General features: G+C 32.9%; 1 protein-coding gene across 3 annotated transcripts in view; it reads left to right on the top strand.

Moving 5' to 3' along the window:
• The window catches only part of LOC145277036 (vesicular glutamate transporter 1-like), a 766,656-nt gene that overhangs the window by 687,139 nt on the left and 54,640 nt on the right, over window positions 1-24,877 (top strand). For all 3 annotated transcript variants that reach the window (XM_080128665.1, XM_080128667.1, XM_080128666.1), the window contains one exon: window positions 10,332-10,442. In XM_080128665.1, the coding sequence (XP_079984791.1) occupies window positions 10,332-10,442 (111 nt within the window). The remainder of the gene's footprint in view (window positions 1-10,331; window positions 10,443-24,877) is intronic.

The raw sequence follows: 24,877 nt of genomic DNA, 5'->3' as shown, positions 1-24,877 counted from the left end.
TTGGAGCCAAAGTGGAAAGTCCTGTGGTGATGGAGTTAGACTACGCCAACACTGAGAGATAAAGCACTGAGGCCCCAACTAGTCATCGTCAAGACTGACGAACTTCACGATGATGATGATGATGATGATGATGATGAGACTCAATTTATTTTCTTAACTTTTTAATTCACTACTTTATATTAATTGCTCTGTAATAATAGATATAAAATATGCATGAATTAAAATATATTTAAGCGTAATTTACAACCGGGCAACGCCAGGCGTCTCTACTAGTAATTATAAATTAGTGATAAAAGAAAGAATATATTTTATATTTAAATATTATATGTTTTCGTATGTTCATTCTGGTTGAAGTGGTTGTTGTGATTTTGTCCGTTCCTCAGTTCTTCTCGTGACCTTTCGATGGCTCTTGTTTCTTGTTTGCTGGGCAGTTGCCATAGCAACCAACTATGAAAAGGGTCGTTGTAAATATACCTGGAAAAGAAAGGTGGCACGAAAGAAGAAGGAAGGGTCAAGAAAGACGTGCCGACTGGAAAGGAATGCGTGAAAAAGAAAAAAAGAAAGAATAAAGGTCAAAAAGACATAAACTAAAAATAAAAAAAATGTGACGAAGCGAGAATCAAAGAAAAATAAGAATAAAATAAACACAAACTAAAGAGGCGAATACTAGAGAAAGAAAGAAGTACATGTTTGAAAAGAGTAGAAAAACACAGTTTAATTAGTTATACAAAAAAAAGGTTAATGGTTTGATTATATGTCAGATGATAGAGCATGCTCAGGTTAACGAGAAAAATCCTCGTGGTAGAACGGAAGCTGCTGTCTATATAAATCTATCCAGTAGGGGTGGTTCTCCATCCACAACCAAACGATTAGATCGTTTTTACGATTATATTTAAGTTATCCACGTACAAAAAGAACGAAACAAATTAATTTACTACAAACCGCAATATTTCTTAAGTGGAATAATTCATTTGAATTACAAACACTTAAGAGAAAATTTACCGAAATCTCTAAAGCAAATTAGATCCCGCACTATCGGTCAAGCTAAACCCTCTGTCTCATCGCCGCAATGTTGCATACTTGTGAGTGTCTTACAAGTACTTTAATCTAATATGCTTTGATGAACTTGACAATGAGCAAATGTTATCCGCTCAATGTTGACGTCTATAAATGCTAGAAGGCCGTGTACTCTAATACTTTCTTCCCACGAATTGCTACTTTGGAATTCACTCAATGTTACTTGCTTACCCAACTGTAATAATTTATAAGAGTTTCAATGTAATGTGAACAGACATCTTGCAGCTGAATTTTTCATAATCCCCTGTTAGACACGATTTTAAATAGTAGGGCATTCGTTTCAAGTGGCAATATGTCTTGAGATGAAAAGGACTAAAGAAATAAAAAAAAAACTCCTGATTAGAAATTACTTCTATTAAACGTCATTCTTGTCTTAATCGTTACTGTTTAGACTATCGTCAAATGCATAAGAAATAATTAAAAATGAAAAGACTTTTATGTATAAACGTATATTTGCGCATGCCTAAAAGGAGTCGACATACTCTTGACAAGTTCTATTTTTTTTTTTCAATTATTACCACTTTAGCAGCTATTTTTATCTGGTAAACCCCCATAAAAGAACGGCCCACAAAAATGCAATCATTTGACCCGTCTCGCGCCGCCCTGCTTTGCGTTTCGGATAAAATGGCCTTTCCAAAAATGGAGACGGACAGACAGGTAGAAAGACATAGTGAGTTTTATGAATTAGATTAGAAATGGACAAATGAGTTTCCGACCTGCGCAGTGGTATCACACCGAGTTTTTTGTCTTCTCGAATCTGTCCGTTATGCTCTTCTTACCTATTGGCATTAACAGTGAATATCTTAAAATAATCTTTGTTTACGTCATTCGATGTCAGATAAGTCGTAAACGGCTGTGTTCAGGAATCCTGAGCGCTGCTTTCTCGGACAATATTAGTCTTTTGTTTATTGTTTATTGTTTTGTTGTTGTTGTTGTTGTTGTTGTTTTTTCGCCTCCTTACGTCATAGATAAATAATGTTTTAGCTTTGTTTATTACTTTCTAAAATATATCGTGTTTTATTATTGCTGATTTTTTTTTTACCTCAAATGTATTTTGCAGACGATTCTGGTTCCATCCGTTTAATTGACATTTGATATTTTGCTGTTGTTTGATATATAATGCTAATCAATTAACAAGTAGACGACACGAAGACGTATGTCTAAAACATTCGTGCCTGTTTATGACAGAATTAGCTTAGATTTGAAACAAGATGAATGAGGCGTTTTATCATTCAACCACAGCAATGTTTGAAAACATGGTTAAGTGGCAGTTTTAATCATTTAGACCTGCTTTAAAGCTTCACCCCTCAGTCATTTTTCGACCAAATTTCAAACAATTATTACAGTTTATAGATCACCTTCTCAGCTATATCGTGAAAAGTTTTTTCAATTTTCGTTCAGTAAAACAAAAGTTATGATGAATTTACTAGTGTTCAAAATCATAAAAACCTAAGGATGTGAGCTACGCTTTTTTATGACTGGTTTTCATATCAACCACGTCGCTTCAGCGACTGCTGTTGCTACCAATTCACCGCTCCAGGGTAAACAGAAGTAACAAGTGAAACAGAGAGAATAAAAGAATGAAAGGGAGATAATTAGGGGGATTTTTTTTAAGCAGAGGAGTGTCGTACATTGTTATTATATATGTGCATGTTATGTTTATGGGGGCAAAAAAAAATGAGACTGAAATTAGCAAAGAACAAGTGAATTTACTGGAAGCCTGGAAAAATCATGGATTACAATAGAAAAATGCGAGCATGAAAAGTAATATGGTTAAGCTTAAACATGGAAAAATAAAGGACTAGTTGTTAAAACTGGAAAATAAAAGGACAAGATGTTCTAGTAAAAAATATAATAAATTTATAACTTAAAATGTTGCAGCATTAAGAATTTTTTTTAATTCAATTTATAAGATTGTATAATCAATTCTTAATGCTGCAATATTTTAAGTTACAAATTTATTATATTTTTTTTACTAAAATATCTTGTCCTTTTCTTTTTCCAGTTTTAACAACTAGTCCTTTACTTTTCTATGTTTAAGCTTAACCATATTATTTTTCATGCTCGCATTTTTCTATTGTATGCGATTATGAAATAAATAAAATCTCTTTTCACCTTGACGATTGTATTTCTCGGGATTCATCTGAATAATGAAACTTGAATATTAATGTCGAGAGTATAAAATTACTACCAGGCCGCCCGGCGTTGCCCGATCGTAAAATACGCATAAATATTATATTTTAATTCATATAGAAACTGAGGCATGTGTATGCGAGTATTATCTTTTTTCTAAACAGCTCACTTCTTTTAAGTAAAAAAAAAAAATACTCGAGCTGAGATCGAAACCAAAACCGAAAGACACTGAGTCAAGTACAATAACAATTACATCGGCTTCATACGACATTTACAAAGTGTTTTCAAAATAACTTATTCTTAACATAAAGAAGCTGCGATGTTTCTCGACTGCACATGCGCAGTCGTGACGCATGCGCAGTCGTGAAACAGTTAACGAACATAAAAATCCGGCTACCCCCGCGTACCAATTTGCTAATTTTTACCCTTTAAAGCCTTTTTTTAGTGATGAAAACAGATTAAAAAGTTTCCCACATATCTGAATATTCTATGTGCTAAATTTCAAGTATTTAAATTAAAAAATTCGTTGAGTAAATATGTTGGGAAATGTCCTTATACACATTCTCACTTTTATAGATATATAGATTACCAGAAATGAACTAATTTTTCATAAGAAAGTTGGTTTCTTATCAACTTTGTAAGGAAAACCAATATTGTTATAAGTCGTTGGGTGAACATTTTGGTAACAAACAAATTACTCAACTCTTTGGAATTGCATGGAAAATACAACAGAAATAACGATTCCTTTTTCCTTCGTTTTGTTTACAGGGAATTCCAAGTTTTTTTTTTATGCTGTCTTTTGTTATGATTTTTTTTTCTCTTTATATACTAACGAGTCAATGGCTATCAAGGCTCAAAGGCCATCCGAGGATAAGTGTTAATAAATTCGCTAGGTGAACAATATCGTAAGGATTAGTAACGCTGGTAGAACCGGGGCAAAATAAGACTTATTAAGAGGATTATTCAACGAGAATTTGTGACTATTAGACTTGAAAACGACGATATTGCACTTTACTGAGAACAGTCTCGTAGTATTGTTTTCCACGGACGAGAGATTCTTGGAAAGAAACTTTGATCATGGAAGAAAGGAAAATGATTTACAGTGGTTGTAGAAGGACGAGATCTGTTGTGAATGTTTTACAAGGCGAATGTCGTTACAGTGGAAGTCTTATTTATTCGGAATAACTTTCTACCAATTTATATTGCATAAATTGCGACATTGTTTGTAAGTTTTCGTCTTTATAAATTGCATTACGAGATATGTAATGTTTGCGCAGAAATAACTCTTTATTTTTGTTCTTATGTCTTTATGCGTATGAGGTGTTGATGCTTTTGCGAGTCAAAAATTTTCCCCACTCCTTATCTGTGCCAAAATCAAAACGTAGGTTCCATGAACAAAGCTTCTTTCTTAGAAGTGCACGCCTGTGGAACTCTGTTCCGGTTGGCTGTTTCCCATCTGACTACAACCTGGATGTCTTCAAGTCTTATGTACATACATTCCTGATGAACCGCCTCCTTAAGTAAGACACTCTATCAAATCTCCAACACTAACGTACTGTACACACAATAACCCTTATCCCCGAGTGGCTTCCTTGCCTTGATAAGTGGTGACTACCTTGTAAAAAAAAAAAGAGTGTGATCCTGCTTGTCACTGCAACGTATTTCTTAATTTTTTTTTATGTCTTTTCCTGTTTTATTCAAAAAAGATACCATAAAATAATTTAAATGTCATGAAAATCTATGACACCATTTTTTTTTTTCAACGACAAATAAGGCAGTGGGCGATCAAAGCATAATTCCGTGGTGTTTGCTGAAGAATCGTGTTCTCCAAATACAACTCAGTTGCGCCAATAAAATGTATCAATACTTCAGATGCGCGCATTTTGGCTTTGGCTTCCCAATCGCTGCATGCAAAAACAAACACTGCACGTCAGATTAGAGCATTCATTCTTCGATATTTTTCTTGTTTATCTCTTCTCTTATTCAAATTCGTTTTTATCTTAAAACTAGCACGGAGAACCGACGTTGCCTGGAATTTAATGAGGATCAACGAATGTTTTACCTTCCCATATTTTATTGTCATCGAAATTAGTGAAATCCCCCATTTTGCAATTACATCGATTGATTGCCTGCTCTAGTTGGGGGCATATCATGGTGCACCGAGAAAAAGCTTCACATGCCTCCTCGCACTGATTTAGTCAACAATACATTGTAGTGTACATTGCACTGTAGAGAACCTACTGTTGATTTTATAAAATTATTTTTTATAAATAATGGCTTAGAATTAAAGTTTAAAATTCAAATGACAAGTATTATAGTTACACAGAAACATCCATTTCGTACGTGCCCCTGTCATATTAAAGAATCTATTGCCTTTCTACTTGTATGGTGGTAATGGATTAAATTAAAGTTTAAAATGAAACAGTTATGTATAATGGTACAATTATGCTCAAACAGAAACATTTATTTCGAACGCCCCTGTCATATAAAAAAAACCTATTGTTGATTTTATATACCGAGCCTTTCTGCTTGTGTTGTAATAAAATTTTTCAAATGCACTTGTGATGCTAGGCTGCATAAAGCATTAACTCTAGTCAAAATCACCTGTTCTTTCTTTCATCGGATTTTTTTTTATTATTGATTATCGAAGACATTCCCATACACCACCTATCTAAAAACACTGACGAGTACATAAAGTATGATTGTGTGAAATTTCATAAAAATTGGCCCAGTTGTTTAGGAGTCCTCAGGGAACGAACTTATACACACACAAAGTTCTTTTTATATAATAGTAGAGATAGAGATATCTATTAGATGCGTCCAAGTGTATTTATGAAAGGTTTTCTTCGTCGGTCTGTCTCTTTTGAAATGGTATTTTTTTAAGTTCGTCGACGTTGCTCTGCACATCTGCCTTTTATACTTTAATCTGAAGTAGTATGATCATGATGAAACGTGCAAATTAAATGAATGCATCACGTTAGGAATAGTTGTTTTAGTGTTCCTACGTTGTTACACCACGTGTGTATCTTTATAGACGGTTAACCATTTCCTTTGCTCTCTCAATATGTTACGATGACATTTCAAGTAGCAATACGTCAGTCACTCGGTCACACTCACATCTCAAATATCGTTTTGTAAGTCAGCTTATCACGCTTAAGTTTGAAATAGCATTTTATAAGTTGGTCTGTCAGACTTAAGTTTGAAATTACATTTTGTCAGTTGGTCTTTCACACGTAAGACGTAAAAAGCATTTTCATATCGCTAAACGTTTGCGACGAATTCCCGTTTTAGTTTAATACGATTTCGTCTCCAATGGTTTTTAATATTTTTCAACGAATTCAGTAAAAACAGAACATGAAAAGTGTTTTATTGGATTGTCATGTTGTTAAATTGCTGACTTTTAAAAGATTATATAAACGATGTTTTCTCAATTCTCGTTTTTATTTTAGAATTTCGTTATTCTTAGTTTTATTTGATTATCAAACTTTTAAGATTGTTTTCTATTTAAATAAGTTTTACAAATTTGATTTGTTCAATTTTATTTATCTGCCAGCCGATGTTTTGAATTTTTTATGATTTCTTTGTTTTGTTTTTACTTTATTATACGAAAGTTTGATGAAGACTGTCCATGTATTTTACGCACGTGAGAGTCTTTCTTTATGACAAAAGCCTATATTCCAAAGTTCATGATGTTGACCATCTAACAATTTATTCCTTTAATTCAGTTGACATTTACAGTTCTTGACAGTATCTGTTTCATAGAATAAAATCAATCAATTAATTATTATATCAATCAGTAGAACTATTTTGCCCATAACTCAGAAGAGGAAATAGTAACATTCAGCCTATCAAAAGAAAACAAAGTGCGATTTTTCACATGATTAAAATCCGAAAATTGGAAGAGAAGCTGTAAATACCTTATAACATGTTTCCATGACGCCATTTTGAATCAAAATGGCGTCATGGAAACATATTATAAGGTACGATTTTTTATGTTCCATTTATAAAAAAGTTAGATGTTATTATGTGTTGATAGTTAAGAAGCTTCTTTATATTAACACGGTTTCAACGACTGGGCAAGCTTATCTGAGTAATTTTAACGTCTTTAAACTGTCAATTAGAGAATATATAAAAGACTTAAAATAGATTAAATCGTAAACATATTTGTTTTGTTTGAAAGCTATTCGAACTTGCAATGAAGAAGACAAATAAAATTTGTAAAATGGCAATGTAAGGTAAGGCAACAGGGAATTACACTTTTTTTTACTAATATTATAATCATTAAATACTAATGTTTCATCTTTTCGGGAATCATCAGCGCAGATTGTTAACGATTATCACCAGTCAATAGATTCGAACCCGGTAACAGAAGTTATCTCTTACTCCATTAGCAAGGACCTAATCTATTCGGCCACCGTTAACCGCGAGAATGAATGATTGAATGAATATGTGTGTGTGTGTGTGCGTGTGTGTGTGTGTGTGTGTGTGTGTGTTTCGGGCCAAAATATATTGCTCATTTTGTAAATAATGAAGCAGTCTTCGCTGCTGACTTTTTTTTTTAATATTAGCGTGTACATTATCGTTTGGCAAGAAAAAGTGTCAAGCAAAAGAGCGCGAAAATACAAAGGTTGCAAAAGGTGAAAAATACTTGTATATACGGCCAAGATATCATGTTAGATGATAATACAGTCAGTAAGCCCTCTTTCACGTATATCTCACTTTACTTCACAGATTGATCTGCATATTTTATCGCTCTACCCCTGTACATATCTAATTCTTCAATATTTTGCAATTATTTGTTTGGTAGTTTTATTCTGTTATTAAAACCATCTTCTTAACTGAACTCTTAAAGTAAGAACAAATAGTATTAATATACAACATATAAAATTCCGCTATTTCATCTGATAATTCCAACGATGCCTTGTTGTTTTCTTTTTATTACCATGATTTCTGGGTTAATATTCGTCCATCTTAAAATCGATTATTGGAATTCTTACATCTAGAAACTTATTCTAAAAGTATACTCTGTTAGCTAATCATCTATTTGTTAGTAGATATAATTTTCGAAATCTGCCTTTTTACTTTGGTGGAAAATATGTTTAAATATGTCCGCCATAGGAATTGAATTGTATTAGCTTTTCCTTTCTTGAAGTATTAGATTGTGACCTGGCTTTGCATTGAACAACAAAATTATAACTTGCTAGATATAAGATGAGATAAAGTATGGAAAATGTTAAAACTTGACAGAAAACGCAAAGAAGGGCGAAGGCAATTGTAAAGATTTGTCGTCATTCTAGCCTCCTCACGCATTAGTAATAGAAAATCATCTCAGCGTGTCACATAACAGTAACAACAACAACAACAACAACAACAATAATAATAATAATAACAAATGAGAATCACTGGGATATGGACATGCAAACGTATAAACCCATCCAAGCAAGAAGACAGGATGTCGCAATAATTAACAAAAAAAGAAAAGTCCTGCCAAATCGTAGACGTTGCTGTTCCAGCTGACCACAGGATAAATATCAAAGAAAAGGAGAAACGGAGCAAATACACAGAGCTAGCCAGAGAGCTGAAAGGGATATGGAAGATGAAAAACTTAAGATAGTACCTATAATAGTAGGAGCACTAGGAACAATTTCGAAATACTTTGGAAAGAGAATGGGAGAAATTGGAATCAGAGGAATGACTGGAAAGATACAATGAAAAACAATAATGAAAACAACTGAAATATTAAGGAAAACCCTTGAATGCGGAGATTAATACATGAGCCACATGCGCGAGCCAGACGAGCTCTTGCAGAAACAAAACACGAAACGTTACATGGAAACAAGAAGATTGAAGCTGCATATCTATAAGTTCTCCATTTCCTTTCTCATTACCCAGTCACCGCCCCCCCCCCAAAAAAAAAGAATGATGCCAAATGGTCGAGAAGGCCCAAGGAGGGTGGCAAGACTAGGGAGAGAGCGCTGGCCAGACTTCCGCTGGACAAATGGCAAGATAACTTGTACCTTGGGAAGGCTTATTGCTACTCAAACTCCAGTGAAGACCAATGACCGCTGGTAGCGAGAAATCATTGGTAAGCGACTTTTGCGATAATGCAAATTCATTTGCAAATGTTATCGACGTAGAGAGGACTGGAAATCTTGGGAGACTTGTTGTCACTCAGCTCAGGTTTTTCTCAAGGAGAAATCCTTTATGACCTGTGTGAAAACTCCTTTTGAGCCAATAATAATAATAATAATAATAATAGAACTGCTAGAAATCCCCCTCTTCCCTACCCCATAAATAAAAGAAAAATATACACGCGCACTGTGAGGATACCAGCTTTGGTTTATACCACACAAATAATTGTATAGCCAAAAAACATAGGAAATATGTTGGGGGGAGAGAGCACGAATCCGACTTTCATTTGATGGATGTAGATAGAACTGGAACATTCGGGAGGGTTATCACCACTCAAATTTTCTATGACAAATGGTCGTTGCCAGCGAGAAATCAATGGTAAGCGGCTGCTGTAATAACGCAAAATTATTTGCAATGGTATTGGAAGAAGAGGGGGGAGTAGTTGAAATCTGGAGCGATTTGTTATTGTCAGTGAGTAATCAACTGTATGAGAACTAGTAGCAATAATAACAATATGTTGAGAATGGACATTTAAAACTTTAATCTAATAAAAATATACCATTGTAAATTGCGTAGACAAATCGCATAATTCGAAAGTAAACGGAAATATAGGTTGGCAAAAATAGAATGACTTGCAAAAATCTGAAAAGTTTGCAAACCAGGCTTTCTTTCTCCCTCTATATCTCTTTATTTCTTCCTCTCTTTCTCATTCTCTCTCTCTCTCTCTCTCTCTCTCTCTCTCTCTCTCTCTCTCTCTCTCTCTCTCTCTATCAGTAAACCGTCAGAATACTAGCTGAGAGTTGAGCATTTCCAGTTGGATCTCTGCATGAGAAACACTGATAGTCTTCAGACCCTCGCCACATTTAACAAATGGTATATGAAACGAACAATAACGTTTTCTTTCACTTTATAATAATTTTAAATTTTTTCTTTTTTTTTTAGATTTTATTTTCCTGTGTCTCATTGTTCCGTCTTTGTTTTCTTTTCAGGTTTTGGAATGGAAGCCGTATTCTTGTTAGGTGTTGGTTACACCACAGACACCACAACTGCAATCGTTTGTCTCACCTTAGCCGTCGGATTCAGCGGCTTCGCTATATCAGGTAAATACTTTCTTCAATCACAAAATGTAATATTTATAAACAAAAAAATAGTATAGATGAAGAAGTAACGGATTCTTGACTCTAATAATTACAATCTGTTTAGAATCAAAGATTCATGAGATGAACCACGTGATTGTTGCCAACATCTTTAGTGGAAGTTCGAGCCATGGTCGCGGCAATAATCTAACAAGGCACATGGAGTCGTCAATCTTTATTTACTTGCCTTCAACGAGGACAAAGTCAGACACAAGGTTTTAATGTGCTCCCAAAATGGAGCACTTTGGATTGGGACAAAAATAGAAATTACCTCAATCTTAAAAGATTTCTTTTTTAGTGAACGAGGACAGAACGGATGAAGTGTAGTTTATAAACAGATACTATACTTTGAAACATTTATTTGCTAGAAAGTAAATATAGAATTTAACAAATTAGACGTAACAGCGCAGCGAGTTGGATCAATGGTCATCAGCATCTATCTTTCCTACGTTTAGCTAGAATCATTTGTAGCACCACAATACCACATTTACTCTAGAATTCATCCGATTTTGACTTTGAACTTAACTAAAAAGCATTTCGAGTCTTCAGTCAACATTATTATAAATATTTGTAACGGTAATCATTATCATCATCGTTATATTTGGTTTAACGTTCGTTTTATACACTGACATGAGTTGAACGGCTTTTAGATATTGACTTTTAAGCTAACTTATTTCTGACCAGTTTTTTAACCCTTTCTCTCGTTCTATTTTTTATCATCCTTATCACTTCTCACCACGATTTATCCATGTGAGCTAACCCTATTATCTAGACTGTTCTACATCTATTGCATTTTTAAAAGTAAATCGTTTTAAATTCTTCAAATCTAATAGTCAGGTTGTTATTACTTTTAAAATTAATTAAATGTTGAAATTTAGAAAATCGCGTAGAAAATATAAATTTAAGTGAAAGAAAAGGTTATTAATCCGTTCGTTTTCACGCACAAGTTGCCGACACGTATTTACAACACGGCACATGTTCTCTCCTTTTTTGACTTTCCTCTCATATAGCAGTTCTCTTGTGTTTAGCAACAATCAGCTGTTGTAGCAATTTTCTCTAGGACCTACAAGTCGGTTGGCTCGATTTCGAAGGCGTAGGAAAAGGAGACTCGCATGTTTCTCAAGCGCATTTTCTTTGTTCTTCTCTTCTTCTATTATTTTTATCTTGATATTTATATATGCTTTTCATTCCGTGACGTCATGCCGAAGCAATTGCTTAAATGCTAATACAACATTAATTCGGCACGTGAGTTGTCAAATGCATACTTGTCCGAAGTTGATCGTTTAATGGTGAAGATAGCGACGGCGTTAAATAATTATCTCAAGTCTTATGTGACATGCCTTATGTAACATGCCTTATGTGACATGCCTTATGTGACATGATTTTAATCGAAATCCTGATTCGTTAAGGAGAATTTTGATAAAACCAATCATTAAAATCCGACAAATATATAATTGTTAAATTCTTTTTAGAAAATGAACTGAGATGGGATTTATTTTAAGTAACGAAGGCATATTTTTATTTATATATAGGTGACATGTTAATATATATTTTTATTTATATATAGGTGACATGTTAATATATATTTTATTTATATATAGGTGACATGTTAATATATATTTTATTTATATATAGGTGACATGTTAATATATATTTTTATTTATATATAGGTGACATGTTAATATATATTTTATTTATATATAGGTGACATGTTAATATATATTTTTATTTATATATAGGTGACATGTTAATATATATTTTTATTTATATATAGGTGACATGTTAATATATATTTTTATTTATATATAGGTGACATGTTAATATATATTTTTATTTATATATAGGTGACATGTTAATATATATTTTTATTTATATATAGGTGACATGTTAATATATATTTTTATTTATATATAGGTGACATGTTAATATATATTTTTATTTATATATAGGTGACATGTTAATATATATTTTTATTTATATATAGGTGACATGTTAATATATATTTTTATTTATATATAGGTGACATGTTAATATATATTTTTATTTATATATAGGTGACATGTTAATATATATTTTATTTATATATAGGTGACATGTTAATATATATTTTTATTTATATATAGGTGACATGTTAATATATTTTTTTATTTATATATAGGTGACATGTTAATATATATTTTTATTTATATATAGGTGACATGTTAATATATATTTTTATTTATATATAGGTGACATGTTAATATATATTTTTATTTATATATAGGTGACATGTTAATATATATTTTTATTTATATATAGGTGACATGTTAATATATATTTTATTTATATATAGGTGACATGTTAATATATATTTTTATTTATATATAGGTGACATGTTAATATATATTTTATTTATATATAGGTGACATGTTAATATATATTTTTATTTATATATAGGTGACATGTTAATATATTTTTTTATTTATATATAGGTGACATGTTAATATATATTTTTATTTATATATAGGTGACATGTTAATATATATTTTTATTTATATATAGGTGACATGTTAATATATATTTTTATTTATATATAGGTGACATGTTAATATATATTTTTATTTATATATAGGTGACATGTTAATATATATTTTTATCTATATATAGGTGACATGTTAATATATATTTTTATTTATATATAGGTGACATGTTAATATATATTTTTATCTATATATAGGTGACATGTTGGTTAAAGGTTAATACGTTGTAAAGTTTTTATTCTTCTTCGTTTTATCTTTTCCCTTTACTCTCCTTGTTTTCTGGTTTATTTTCTTCTTTATTTACTTCATTTTTTTTTTATTATGAACATCATTTACGTACTGAACTTTTTCAAAACTACTACTTTTATACAACTAATTTTCTCCTAACATTCATAAATATTCATGTAATTCATTTCTGTGTGAAACAAGATCACAAGTGGAAAAGAAAAGTTATTTCAAGTTTATCAATATATCGCTGTACTAGCAGGTGGCCCGGCATAGCCCGGTCGTAAAATACGCTTAAATATGACATTTTGATTTATGCAGATTTTGCATTATATTATATTAGACCCAATATATAATAATGATTTACAAAAAATTTTTAAAAATGACTCGTGCGCCACCACCGAAAATCGAAACCAAAACGGTTAGCTTGAGATTTATTTTTATCTTTGTCGTTAATGCCTGAGCTATAAATAAATGTTTGCTGTGAGGCTAAAAATAAAACATGAACTAATAGCTATTGCGTTACGCATGCATATTTGTAATGCCGCCGTTCGACCTTCACCTGGCAAATTTCATTTTTTTTTTAATTTTCACACTTTTGTACCGATTTTACCCGCCTAAAACCCAAATGTAAAGTTTGGTATGCATTCGAATACCCTACAAATGAAGTTTCATGTCTGTAGACAAAAAAATACCCTACATATAAAGTTTCATGTCTATAGACAAAAAACTGACAGAGGAGTTTGGTAGACAAAATTTTTAAACCAATACATACGCATACATAAATATGTATAGAAAGAGCTTTGTGTTTACTATAACCTTTTTTATGCAAATATTACGCAACTATAAATCATGTAGAATATCTGCATGAATATAATTACATGTAATAGTTAACTAAAGTTGATCATCCCGTAAGAAACCAAAAAAAAACTAATAGGTAATTAATAAAAAAAAAATGAATGTTTAAAGAATATGCAAATTAGCTAGGTTTTTGCAGCTGAATGCAATTCCACGACCCATATATAACATATTTGTTGGGGTTTTTTTCAATAACTAGAAAAAAGGTTTTAATATGAATATCAATACACAAAAAAAAATTATAGAAGTATAGATTTCTGCTCGACATTCATATTCATATTGTATTCTTATGTTTATTTTTCATGTACGAGCTTTGATGGGTTGCTGAAACAATTTAAAAACTACTATTTTTCGTTTACCTCCAAACAAAACATTTTGCCAATGATTAGAGGTCAGATTAATAGTAGGTGGCATCCCTAGTGAAATGTTGTGCCAGAAGATGTTAATTTACATTCAATTTAAATTTCTGTATATTGGTAGAAACAAGAAGTAGAGAGGGAATTCCAAGGACAAGTGGTCCGAGGAAAGAAATTGTGGCATAAAGTGTTCCGACATCTGGGAACCTCTATGCTGAGATTTTGCAGCTAGTGAACTTGGTCGAGGGTGTTAACATTGAGGGAGTGTTTCCAACAAAAGCAGAGATATACAACATTGCGAACTTCCATTTCAGGATTTAGCATGCATTTTGAATTTGAAGTTCAATATCCTTTTTTCTGCCTCAATATCTAATTTCCCTTATTCTATGTAGCTAAAATGATTTAAAAACTTTAAAAACTTTTAATGTTCTATGTTTATTACCTTTAGCAAATAAGATGTAAACCATTAATAACATTTGCTAATGTTTATCGTCTGAGGAGATGAATAAACATCGAAAACTTATGGGTTAAGGAAATATATATATTAAAATGTATTCTTTGTTTTGCAAACAATAAAAATTCTATATTTGAAAATTAACTTTTTAAATCATAAAATTTAAATACCTAAATAATGATTTATTTGCTCTATTTTGTATATTGAGCAATTTTATTGAGCTGGGATTGTCTTATATAAATATTACATCTAATGATATGCTGTAATTATGATAATCATTGGATTTGCATACCAGTAGATATATTGTATATCATAATTCTAAAGTATATATGTATATATATATATATATACATATGTGTGTATGTGTGTGTGCGTGTATATATATATATATAATATATATATACATACATATATATATATATATATATATATATATAAGATCTGTTGTTGTTTTAGCGATATTAGCAGCTTCAAAACGTTGTTATTTACTTCGCTACCTTGGCGTTTTTAAAGAGCTACAACACACACACACACACAATCACACACACACACACACACACACACACACACATATATATATATATATATATATATATATATATCGCCCTTTATTTTTTAATGGGACGTATTGTTTATCATTTATTAAATATTATTACGCGCATAAAAGGTATACACGCATGTTAAAAGTTATACATGCATGTTTCTAACTCTCAGTCGTCATCAGCATTGGTAAGGATCGAACTCATGCCATCAGCATCCGCGGTCTGATGTTCTACTATTGAGTTACGAGTACTCCAGACTTGAATTTTTTAGCGCTTTTAAATTTAAGATTTGTTGTTGATTATTTTTTTTTTGCGATATTCACAGCTTCGAAACGCTTTTATTTATTTATTACGCTACCTTGCCGTTTTATAAGCTCTTTTTTATATTCATACATAAGAAGCTTAAATCCTTGAAGCTATTTATATAAAAACGCAAAGACCTACCCTTAATCAGGTCGTATTCCTAAATAGTACCAACACACTTAGATGCCTCGGATAACACCCTCTCACATCCAAACCGTTCCCGCCATTGATCCTAAAATTGGCACGCTCTCTCGTTCCTCGTGATACGAACCCCCATCGCCGCTAGCAGACTCACTGACTCTCACCACACTTTCGCTCGCAACCCAATTACTATTTAAATAAATCTACCCATAATTCCCAACGAGCCTCTCGCACAACTTCCTGAAGATATGTTAAAAGTTAACAGTTAAAAAATCGCGAACACTTTGAAAAGAAAAAAATGCTTGGACCATACATCCATGTCTTCGACGTATTTACAAAAAAGATAATTCAAAAATTTGAAAAAAAAACAAAAAAAGTTTCTACAAAACAGCTTTCTCTTCTCTTTAACAATATTTCTTTACATTTTAAAGGAGTCACCACTTATATATATACTAGCAAAAGTACCCGTCGTTGACTGGCTTCAAAAACAGCCTACAGAAAATGGACTCTGATTTATTAAAGTATGATAAGTTATGAAAAGGAAGGGTTGTAAATTTGTGTTGAATTTGGGGGTATCAAAACCAAAGCAAAATATGATAAAAGTAAAAATAAAATAGATATGCCCCATAATTTATTATATCATACCTGTTCACACTGAAACACTTACCACAATATTCTGTGGATCTATATTAAAAAACCTTATTAAACTTTGTGACATATTTCCATTCTATGGGGGGCAGGTGCGAACGAACACCCCCATAATTTTATTATACCATATTTCTTCAAACTGAAACATAATTATCAAAGTATACTTACGCAGATAGATATGAAAAGTCTTTATTAAGGTTTGTGCCTATTTCCATTCTATGGAGGCCAGTCGCGAACGCAGATCCCACAATTTTATTATACCATCCCTATTTAAGTTAAAACATACTTATCAAAGTATTCTTATGTACATCTATATCAGAAACACTTGTAATCGTTTTTTTTTTTAATTTTTAAATTTTTTATTTCCATACTTTGTGGACCAGGCGCGAACGCAGACCCCACAATTTTAATGAACCACCGTTCTGCCAGATTAAACATACCCATTCCTCTGTCTCGATACATCTTCTATCATCATATGTAATCAGTTTTTTTTTAAATAGTCAACCATATAGGACCCTATTCGTGACACCACACACACACACACACACACACACACACAGCTTTATATTATATATGAATTAGTCGCCCTTTATTTTATGGGACTTAATTTATATTTATTAATTTATTAAATATGATTACGTGCATAAAAGGTATACCCATCGACATTCATGTTTCTAGATTTCAGCTGTTATATATACACACACATATATATATATATATACATATATATGTGTGTGTATGTGTGTGTGCGCGCGTGTGTGTGTACGAAATTTTATTTTGTTCTTTAATAACGATAACTATGCTGCTGTCCTGATGACCACTGTACACATAAGCCCTTATCCTCGAGTGGCTTTCGGGTATTGATAATAGCGATTCTCTTGTAAAATAACAGCTTCACAAGCAACGAAGTCAAATGTACTATGTAAGTCTATAAAGAAATCTTATAAGTTTGTCTTCATTTTGTATTTTTGTCACTTTGCATTCACACGTTTTATCTTTTGTCGTTTTCTTTCCATTGTGTCAATCGCGAATGCACTCAGCTAATTGGTTCTCGGCTTTGATCCGCTGAGACTTGCAAAGTAAACCTATCAATTAATGGAATCACATCGCCGATGCGCCCGAGACCGACAGGCTTAAATGGTATTGGCCGACCGATCGTGTTAAACTCTTGTCTTCGTTAGCTTGACGTCCGTTCTTCATCCCGGGAAGGAGTCACACTCGGCAATTGCCTTCTCTTTCAAACACATATTTCTGCTTCCTTTATTTTTTCCTTTCGTTTGTTTTTTTTTTTTTCATTTACTTTTCTGTTTACACTAGTTTACTTCGATTTTGTCTTTATCTAATTAACTAGCTGGATGCTCGATACGATACGAATCCTTTTTATATATAAAGGAGTCACCACTTATCAAGGCCCGGCGGCGACTCAAGGATAAGGGTTAATGAGTTCATGAGAACTTTCTTACGTTGGACTTGAAGATAACCATATTGTAGTCAGCTGGAATGCAGGCTAAGGGAACAGAGTTCCACAGCCATGTAATTCTAAGAAAGTAGCTTTGCTCATGGAATCTTCGTTTAGGTTTAGGCACAGATGAAGAGTGAGGGGAAACTATTGATAGTAGTTTCAGCTTAACGAGTGTTTTTCGTGAAAGTTTGGCGAAGGGGTACCATACACTGGGGCTCAGACGGGCACTTGCGATGACAATAACGAAAAAGCAGAGGTAAGCTAGGAACGTCTTTTGTGTGAGAAAGAGGTTGCAAGGAAGAGAAAAAGGAATCCCCACTAGGTTATGCAGTTTATTTTGAACTCTGTCAAAACAGGATAAGTTCTTTCTAGCAGCTCCTGGCCAGATGTGGAAACAGTACTTCATCCTTGGACATATACAGGTAGAGCATCGTATCAGCAGTGAGATGCCTACTGAAGCGATAGAATGATTCCACCATTTTCCAGTGACCTTGGCAACGGATTTGATGTGCGTGTCCCATTTCAGATCAGGAGTAAAAGTCAATCACAGAAGCTTGTCAAAACATGGAGCCTCCCCAAGACAAACGCCATTCATTTCAATTGATGCCAGACGTTGATGATGTAGAAGCTTGGTTGTAGATGCATTAAAATTAACCAGCTACCTCTTTCCCTATTGTACCACATACTCAAGATCAGTAGAGAAAAAGTCAGAAAGAATTTAATTTATGTAGATTGCGTATATATTATTATAGAATCAATGTTCTGTTGAATATTATATATTACGAGAAATAATTTGCCCGGTGGACAAATTCTCAAAAATAAATAAATAATAATGGTAATGTTGTTTATCAAATTCCGTCTGTGTTTATTTACAATATCACGTCAGCTGATATTTGGGCTTGATGAATGAATATCCTCGGAAAATTAATTAATGGTTAGTTGTTGAATATGCAAATGAAGAAATTATTAGCGATTTAAAGTGGTACTTTTTCTTTTATCGTAAATTGAACTCATTAATAAGAAAAAAATAAATAGGTGAGGTACACCTAGGCTTGAACATGGGATCATTTGATCTGTAGTCGAATGCTCCGCCACTTATCTATATCTCCAGAAGTCAAAATATTCCCTTGTAAAAATTCTCTTTTTTTTAGGATCTGAGTTTTCCTATTTTCAATACTTATTGGATGCATTTCTGTACAAAACATATCTAAGAACACTACCACACATATAAATTAGCTTTGTGTGTAATTTGCAAAGGATAGGCTCAACTGTTTCGGAACCTATAGAGAAGGAACTCACACATATATATATTTATGAGTGAAAATGTCTGTGTGTGTCTGTTTGTCTGTTTACATTTCCCTACCAAATAACTCTGTCAATTTTCGCTCTACAGACTCGAGATTTGACATAAGGAGTATCGAGATTTAGGAAACTCTTTTTTATCGGTTTTCAGCCAGAAATTTGGCTGTTAAAGGGTCAAAGTTCAAAGATTTGACCTTTAAGAACTCTACCATACTCCTCCGACAATTTTGGGTCTAAACACTTGAAATTTTAGATATTGGTTACTTGGGCATAGATCCAGCTTAATAATTTCATTTGCGCCCAAACAATAAATGTTAAGGGGTTATAATTGGGGTCAAAGTTTTTAAAAAATTGACCTTTGCGGTCTCTATCAAATTACTTATCCAATTTTTAGTCTAAACATTTGAAATTTTACATAAAATGTATTCAGACATAGGGCAAGCTTTTTGATCGGTTTTAGCCGAGAATTTGGCTGCCAAAGGGGTATGTAGCAAACTATTCAGCAACTTTTGGGTCTACATTTGAAATTTTACATAAATGGTATTCAGACATGCAACAAGCTTTTTAATCAGTTTTTGGATGAGAATTTGGCTACCAAGAGGTCACAGTTGAGAGAGTTGACCTTTGCCAACTCGTCCGCCAATTTTGGGTCTAAACATTTGACATTTTAGATGTACTTTAGCATTTTAATTTGATTTGAGCCCAAAACAGTAAATGTTAAGTAGTCAAAATCGAAGTCAAAGTTTTAAAAATATTCGCACTCTGCGGTCTCTACCAACTTTTCTCTATGGTCGTTAAGGAAGCCTATTATATAAAAAGTCATTACCGTGCATATTCACACTATTTAATATATACATATGCACATAAAATTATGAACAGTACATCGGGCCTGAGCAAAGTCGGACTGAACTGCTAGTATATATATATATATATATATATATATATATATATATATATATATATATATATATATATATATACTGATGTCATGAGTTCGATCCTAACCTGTGCTGACGACGGCTAATAGTCAGAAACGTGCGTGTCCATAGGTATACTTTTATGCACGTAAAATAATATTTAATAATATATATATATATATATATATATATATATATATGTATATATATATATCTAAGTGAACGTGTCTGTGTCTGTGTCTGTGTACATTTCCTTACGCAATAACTCTGTCAATTTTTAGTCTACAGACTCGAAATTTGATATACAGGTACTGAGATTTGGAAAAAAATCTATGTGATCGGTTTTTGGCCAGAAATTTGGCTGTTAAGGGGTCAAAGTTCAACGATTTGACCTTTGAGAACTCTACCTAACTCCTCCGACAATTCTGGATCTAAACACTTAAAATTTTACATATAGGTTCTTTTTTGATCTAACTTAATAAATTAATTTGAGCCCAAAACAATAAATGTTAAGGGGTAATAATAGGGGTCAAAGTTAAAAAAAATTGACTGTTTTTTTTTTTTTTGCTCAGCATACACCTCCAAACACCCATCCATGCTAGTATATATATATATATATATATATATATATATATATAAATATATATATATATATATATTATTATTATTATTATTATTATTATTATTATTATTATTATTAAAACTTACAGACATTAAGACACTACTGTTTCACTCTTTCGGGAATCATCAGTGCAGGAAGTCACAATTTCAACCGTTCGAGGGATTCGAGCCCAGCCACAATGCATTGGCAAGGAACATACCCGTCGGCCGGCGTAAACCGCGGCGAGGATTTAGTTGGAATTAAAATTTATGAATCGTTAATCTTTAATGTTATTCAAGTAGGTCTAGGGTGATCAAGTGATGTTAATATCACGATCCACGCACGTAGGCGAAGTGACGGACTTTTTTCACCCTACACTTTTTTATGGACCTCTTCTTTATTACTCCTTTTTTTTCTACTACTTCCTTTCCGATTATCCTCCCATTCTTCTTATTACACAATACACACACTTTTTTTCTTCTTTCTCCTCCTCCTTCCATACATTCGTTCTCACTTGTCAAGCTTCCAGATCTATTTTCATCGTTTTCAAACCACGCTTCCACACTGTATATCATTTTGCAGTTTCTGTCTTATTAGTTTGACACAGTAATAATAATACATACAAAGTTTGCAGTCAGGTCAACAACACATGCGAATGTTCTTGTCAACGGCGGAGGAGAGAGAATAAATAGTTTTAAATTTAGCCAAGATTCAAGCTGTAATCAGCCGATCATGTGTGGATGACACTTGTCGAGTTGAAAAGAGAAAAACATTCAGATATGATGTTGATTTTCTTTTCACAATATATCAAGAAACATTTACATATAGATATAAGCAGAAATATACGTGTGCGTCTAAATTTATGTATATATATATATATATATATATATATATATATATATATATATATATATGCATCTATGGATGCGCACACACACATATATAGTTGCACGCACACACACACAAACATATATATATATATATATATATATATACACAGAGAGCTACCAATGTAATAGATGCACTGAGACTAAAGCTGCTTTCACGAACAGCAGCAACCACTGTAAAAGAGTAATAAAAAATGCAAGAGAGATATATGCCCAGTCTGTTAAATCCAAAGTAGCTGATCAACGGCTTGGTTCCCACTAGTTTTGGCAAATAACAAATAGGATCCTGAACAGAAGTGGGTGTTTTATTCCAACCATTATCAACGGACCAGAGGTCATCTCGTCAGCTTCAGATAAGGCCAAACTATTTGCAAAGAACTTTGCAGCTAATTCTACCCTATGCGACGAAGGCCATCAACTCCCCATATATCCTCCTATAGCACAGAACACGCTAGGTAGCATACAAATATCTGTGCGTGAGGTCGCCAAGCTAATCAAGAACCTTGATTTCAGTAAAGATACTGGCCCTGACGGCATCCCAATTATAGTGTTAAAAAAGCTTCAACCAGAACTTGCTCCCATACTTGCGAAACTGTTTAAACGTTGCTTTAAGGAGAAGTGCTGTTCAACACCTTGGAAAACCTCATCAGTATTCCTTGTATTTAAGAATTCAGGTGATAAGTCACCTCCCTCTCAGTACAGACCAATAAGTCTCCTGTGTGTGATGAGTAAGTTGCTGGAATCCATATTAAATAGAGAAATAGTCAACCACCTCAGCAGAAATAACCTTCTTAGTGACACACAATATGGTTTCCGTTCTGCAAGATCTCACACAGATGTGCTAACGAATATATCTCATAGGATTAGTGAATCTCTTGAAAAAGGCTTAATTTCTAGGGCAATTGCTCTTGACATATCAAAGGCCTTCGACAAGGTATGGCATAAAGGCCTACTTCACAAGATCTCCAGCTACGGTATAATTAGAAATATTCCCTCAATCATTAAATCATTTATCTCTGATAGGCTCATAAGAGTAGTGGTTGATGGACGAAAATCAGTATTAATGCTGGAATCCCTCAACGGTCCAACCTGGGGCAACTCTCTTCCTGATCTATATCAATGATCTCCCTAAACACATACTTAAATCATTCGTTGACATCTATGCTGATGACACGACCATCTTCGGCAACACATCAAAGGCTGTAAATGACAAGGCTCTGATTCTCTCTCCTCTGATCTCGAACGAGTGGTTCAGTGGGGGGAGACGTGGCTGGTTACCTTTAATGCATCTAAAACCAAACTCCTATATTTACATCATCAACGCTCTGATCCCCAGCTGGCATCAATTGAAATGGATGGCTCTCGTTTAGGAGAAGCCCCATATTTTGACAAGCTTCTGGGCTTGACCTTCACTCCTGATCTGAAATCGAGCACGTACATCAAGTCTGTTGCCAAGGTCGCTGGAAAGATGGTGGGATCCTTCTACCGCTCCAGAAGATATCTCACTACTGATGCAATTCTCTATCTATATAAAAGCCAAGTACGTCCCAGGGTGGAATACTGCTGCCATATCTATGCAGGAGCTGCTTAAACAGCCTATCCTGCCTTGACAGAGTACAAAATAGACTTCGTGGCTTAGTGTGGGATGCCCTTTTCTCTTCCCTGCAACCTCTCTCCCACAGAAGAGACGTTGCAAATTTATCTTTGTTTTATCGTTATTTCCATGGCAGGTACTCGTCTGAAGTCCAATCTCTGGTCCCCCCCCTCGCCAATCTTTTATAAAAAAAACCCGTCTAGCTGATTCCACTGTCAAATACTTTCCCTACTCTTTATCTATGCCTAAATCAAAACGTAGATTCCATGAACAAAGCTTCTTTCTTAGAACTGCACGCCTGTGGAACTCAGTTCCGTCTGCCTGCTTCCCTCCTGACTACAACGTGGATGTCTTCAAGTCCAACGTAAACAAATTCCTGATGAACCGCCCCCTTAAGTAGACACTTTATTAAATCTCCACACTAACGTATTGTACATACAATAACCCTTATCCCTGAGTGGCTTCCGGGCCTAGATAAGTGGTGACCACCTTGTAAAAAAAAGAGAGTATGTGAGCTCGCTTAGATATGAATATGCATATATATATATATATATATATATATATATATATATATATATATATATATATACATAAAACTATTTATATATTTAAATCTACACTTCGATATGCACGAATATTGGTCAATTCATATGTGTGTGTGTGTGTGTGTGTGTGTGTGTGTGTGTGTGTGTGTGTGTGCGTAGGTGTGTGTGTGTGCATATTGTATCTCTATATACGTATAAGTAATATATATATATATATATGTGTGTGTGTGCATATTATATGTATATATATATACGCATATGTAACATATTTGTGTGTGCCCTTTATGCATGAAATTGCATATGCATTTTTATGCATAAATCTTTCAATATATATTAACATTCATGAATATATGGGCATATACATGTACATATAAATATATATATATATATATATGAAAACTATTTATAATTCATAAGTATATATATATATATGTACATATATATTTAATACACATGTGAAAATATATTAATATGTGTGTATATATAAATATATATAATTATGAACTATATATATATGTACAAATATCTATACATTAATGTGTATATATATATATGTACATATATATGCATATATACATATTTAATATGCATGAATATTGTTTATTAATGATTTACTATGCATGCATGTATATATACGTATATATGAAGATGTATATTATTAGTCGACTGATATATATATATGTGTGTGTGTGTGTGTGCGTGTGTGTGTTTATATTATTAAATCTATGGATTTGCATGTGTATTCATAGATACACATACTTACATTGCTTCACATTACAATGTTTTTTAGAAATATGTTTGGTTCCCTTATATATGTGTGCGTGTGTCTTTGTAATCATTAAATATATTTATCCTTAAAGCGAGAAAATTCCGTATAATTATTTCCGCTTTGCATAAAAAATATCAATATATTATCGTAAGAAAATATACATGTAATTAAATATGCTGAACGTATCAGTGCGCGCTGAAATTATGGCGGTAAAGGTCAAACAATTCATCTTTTAAGCGTCGTCGTCGTCGTCGTCATTGTTGTTGTTGTTGTTGA

This window comes from Euprymna scolopes, chromosome 5 (assembly GCF_053919585.1).
Source record: "Euprymna scolopes isolate OS-2025 chromosome 5, ASM5391958v1, whole genome shotgun sequence".
NCBI classification, from domain to species: domain Eukaryota; kingdom Metazoa; phylum Mollusca; class Cephalopoda; order Sepiida; family Sepiolidae; genus Euprymna; species Euprymna scolopes.
This window is presented reverse-complemented; position numbering and strand designations above follow the sequence as displayed.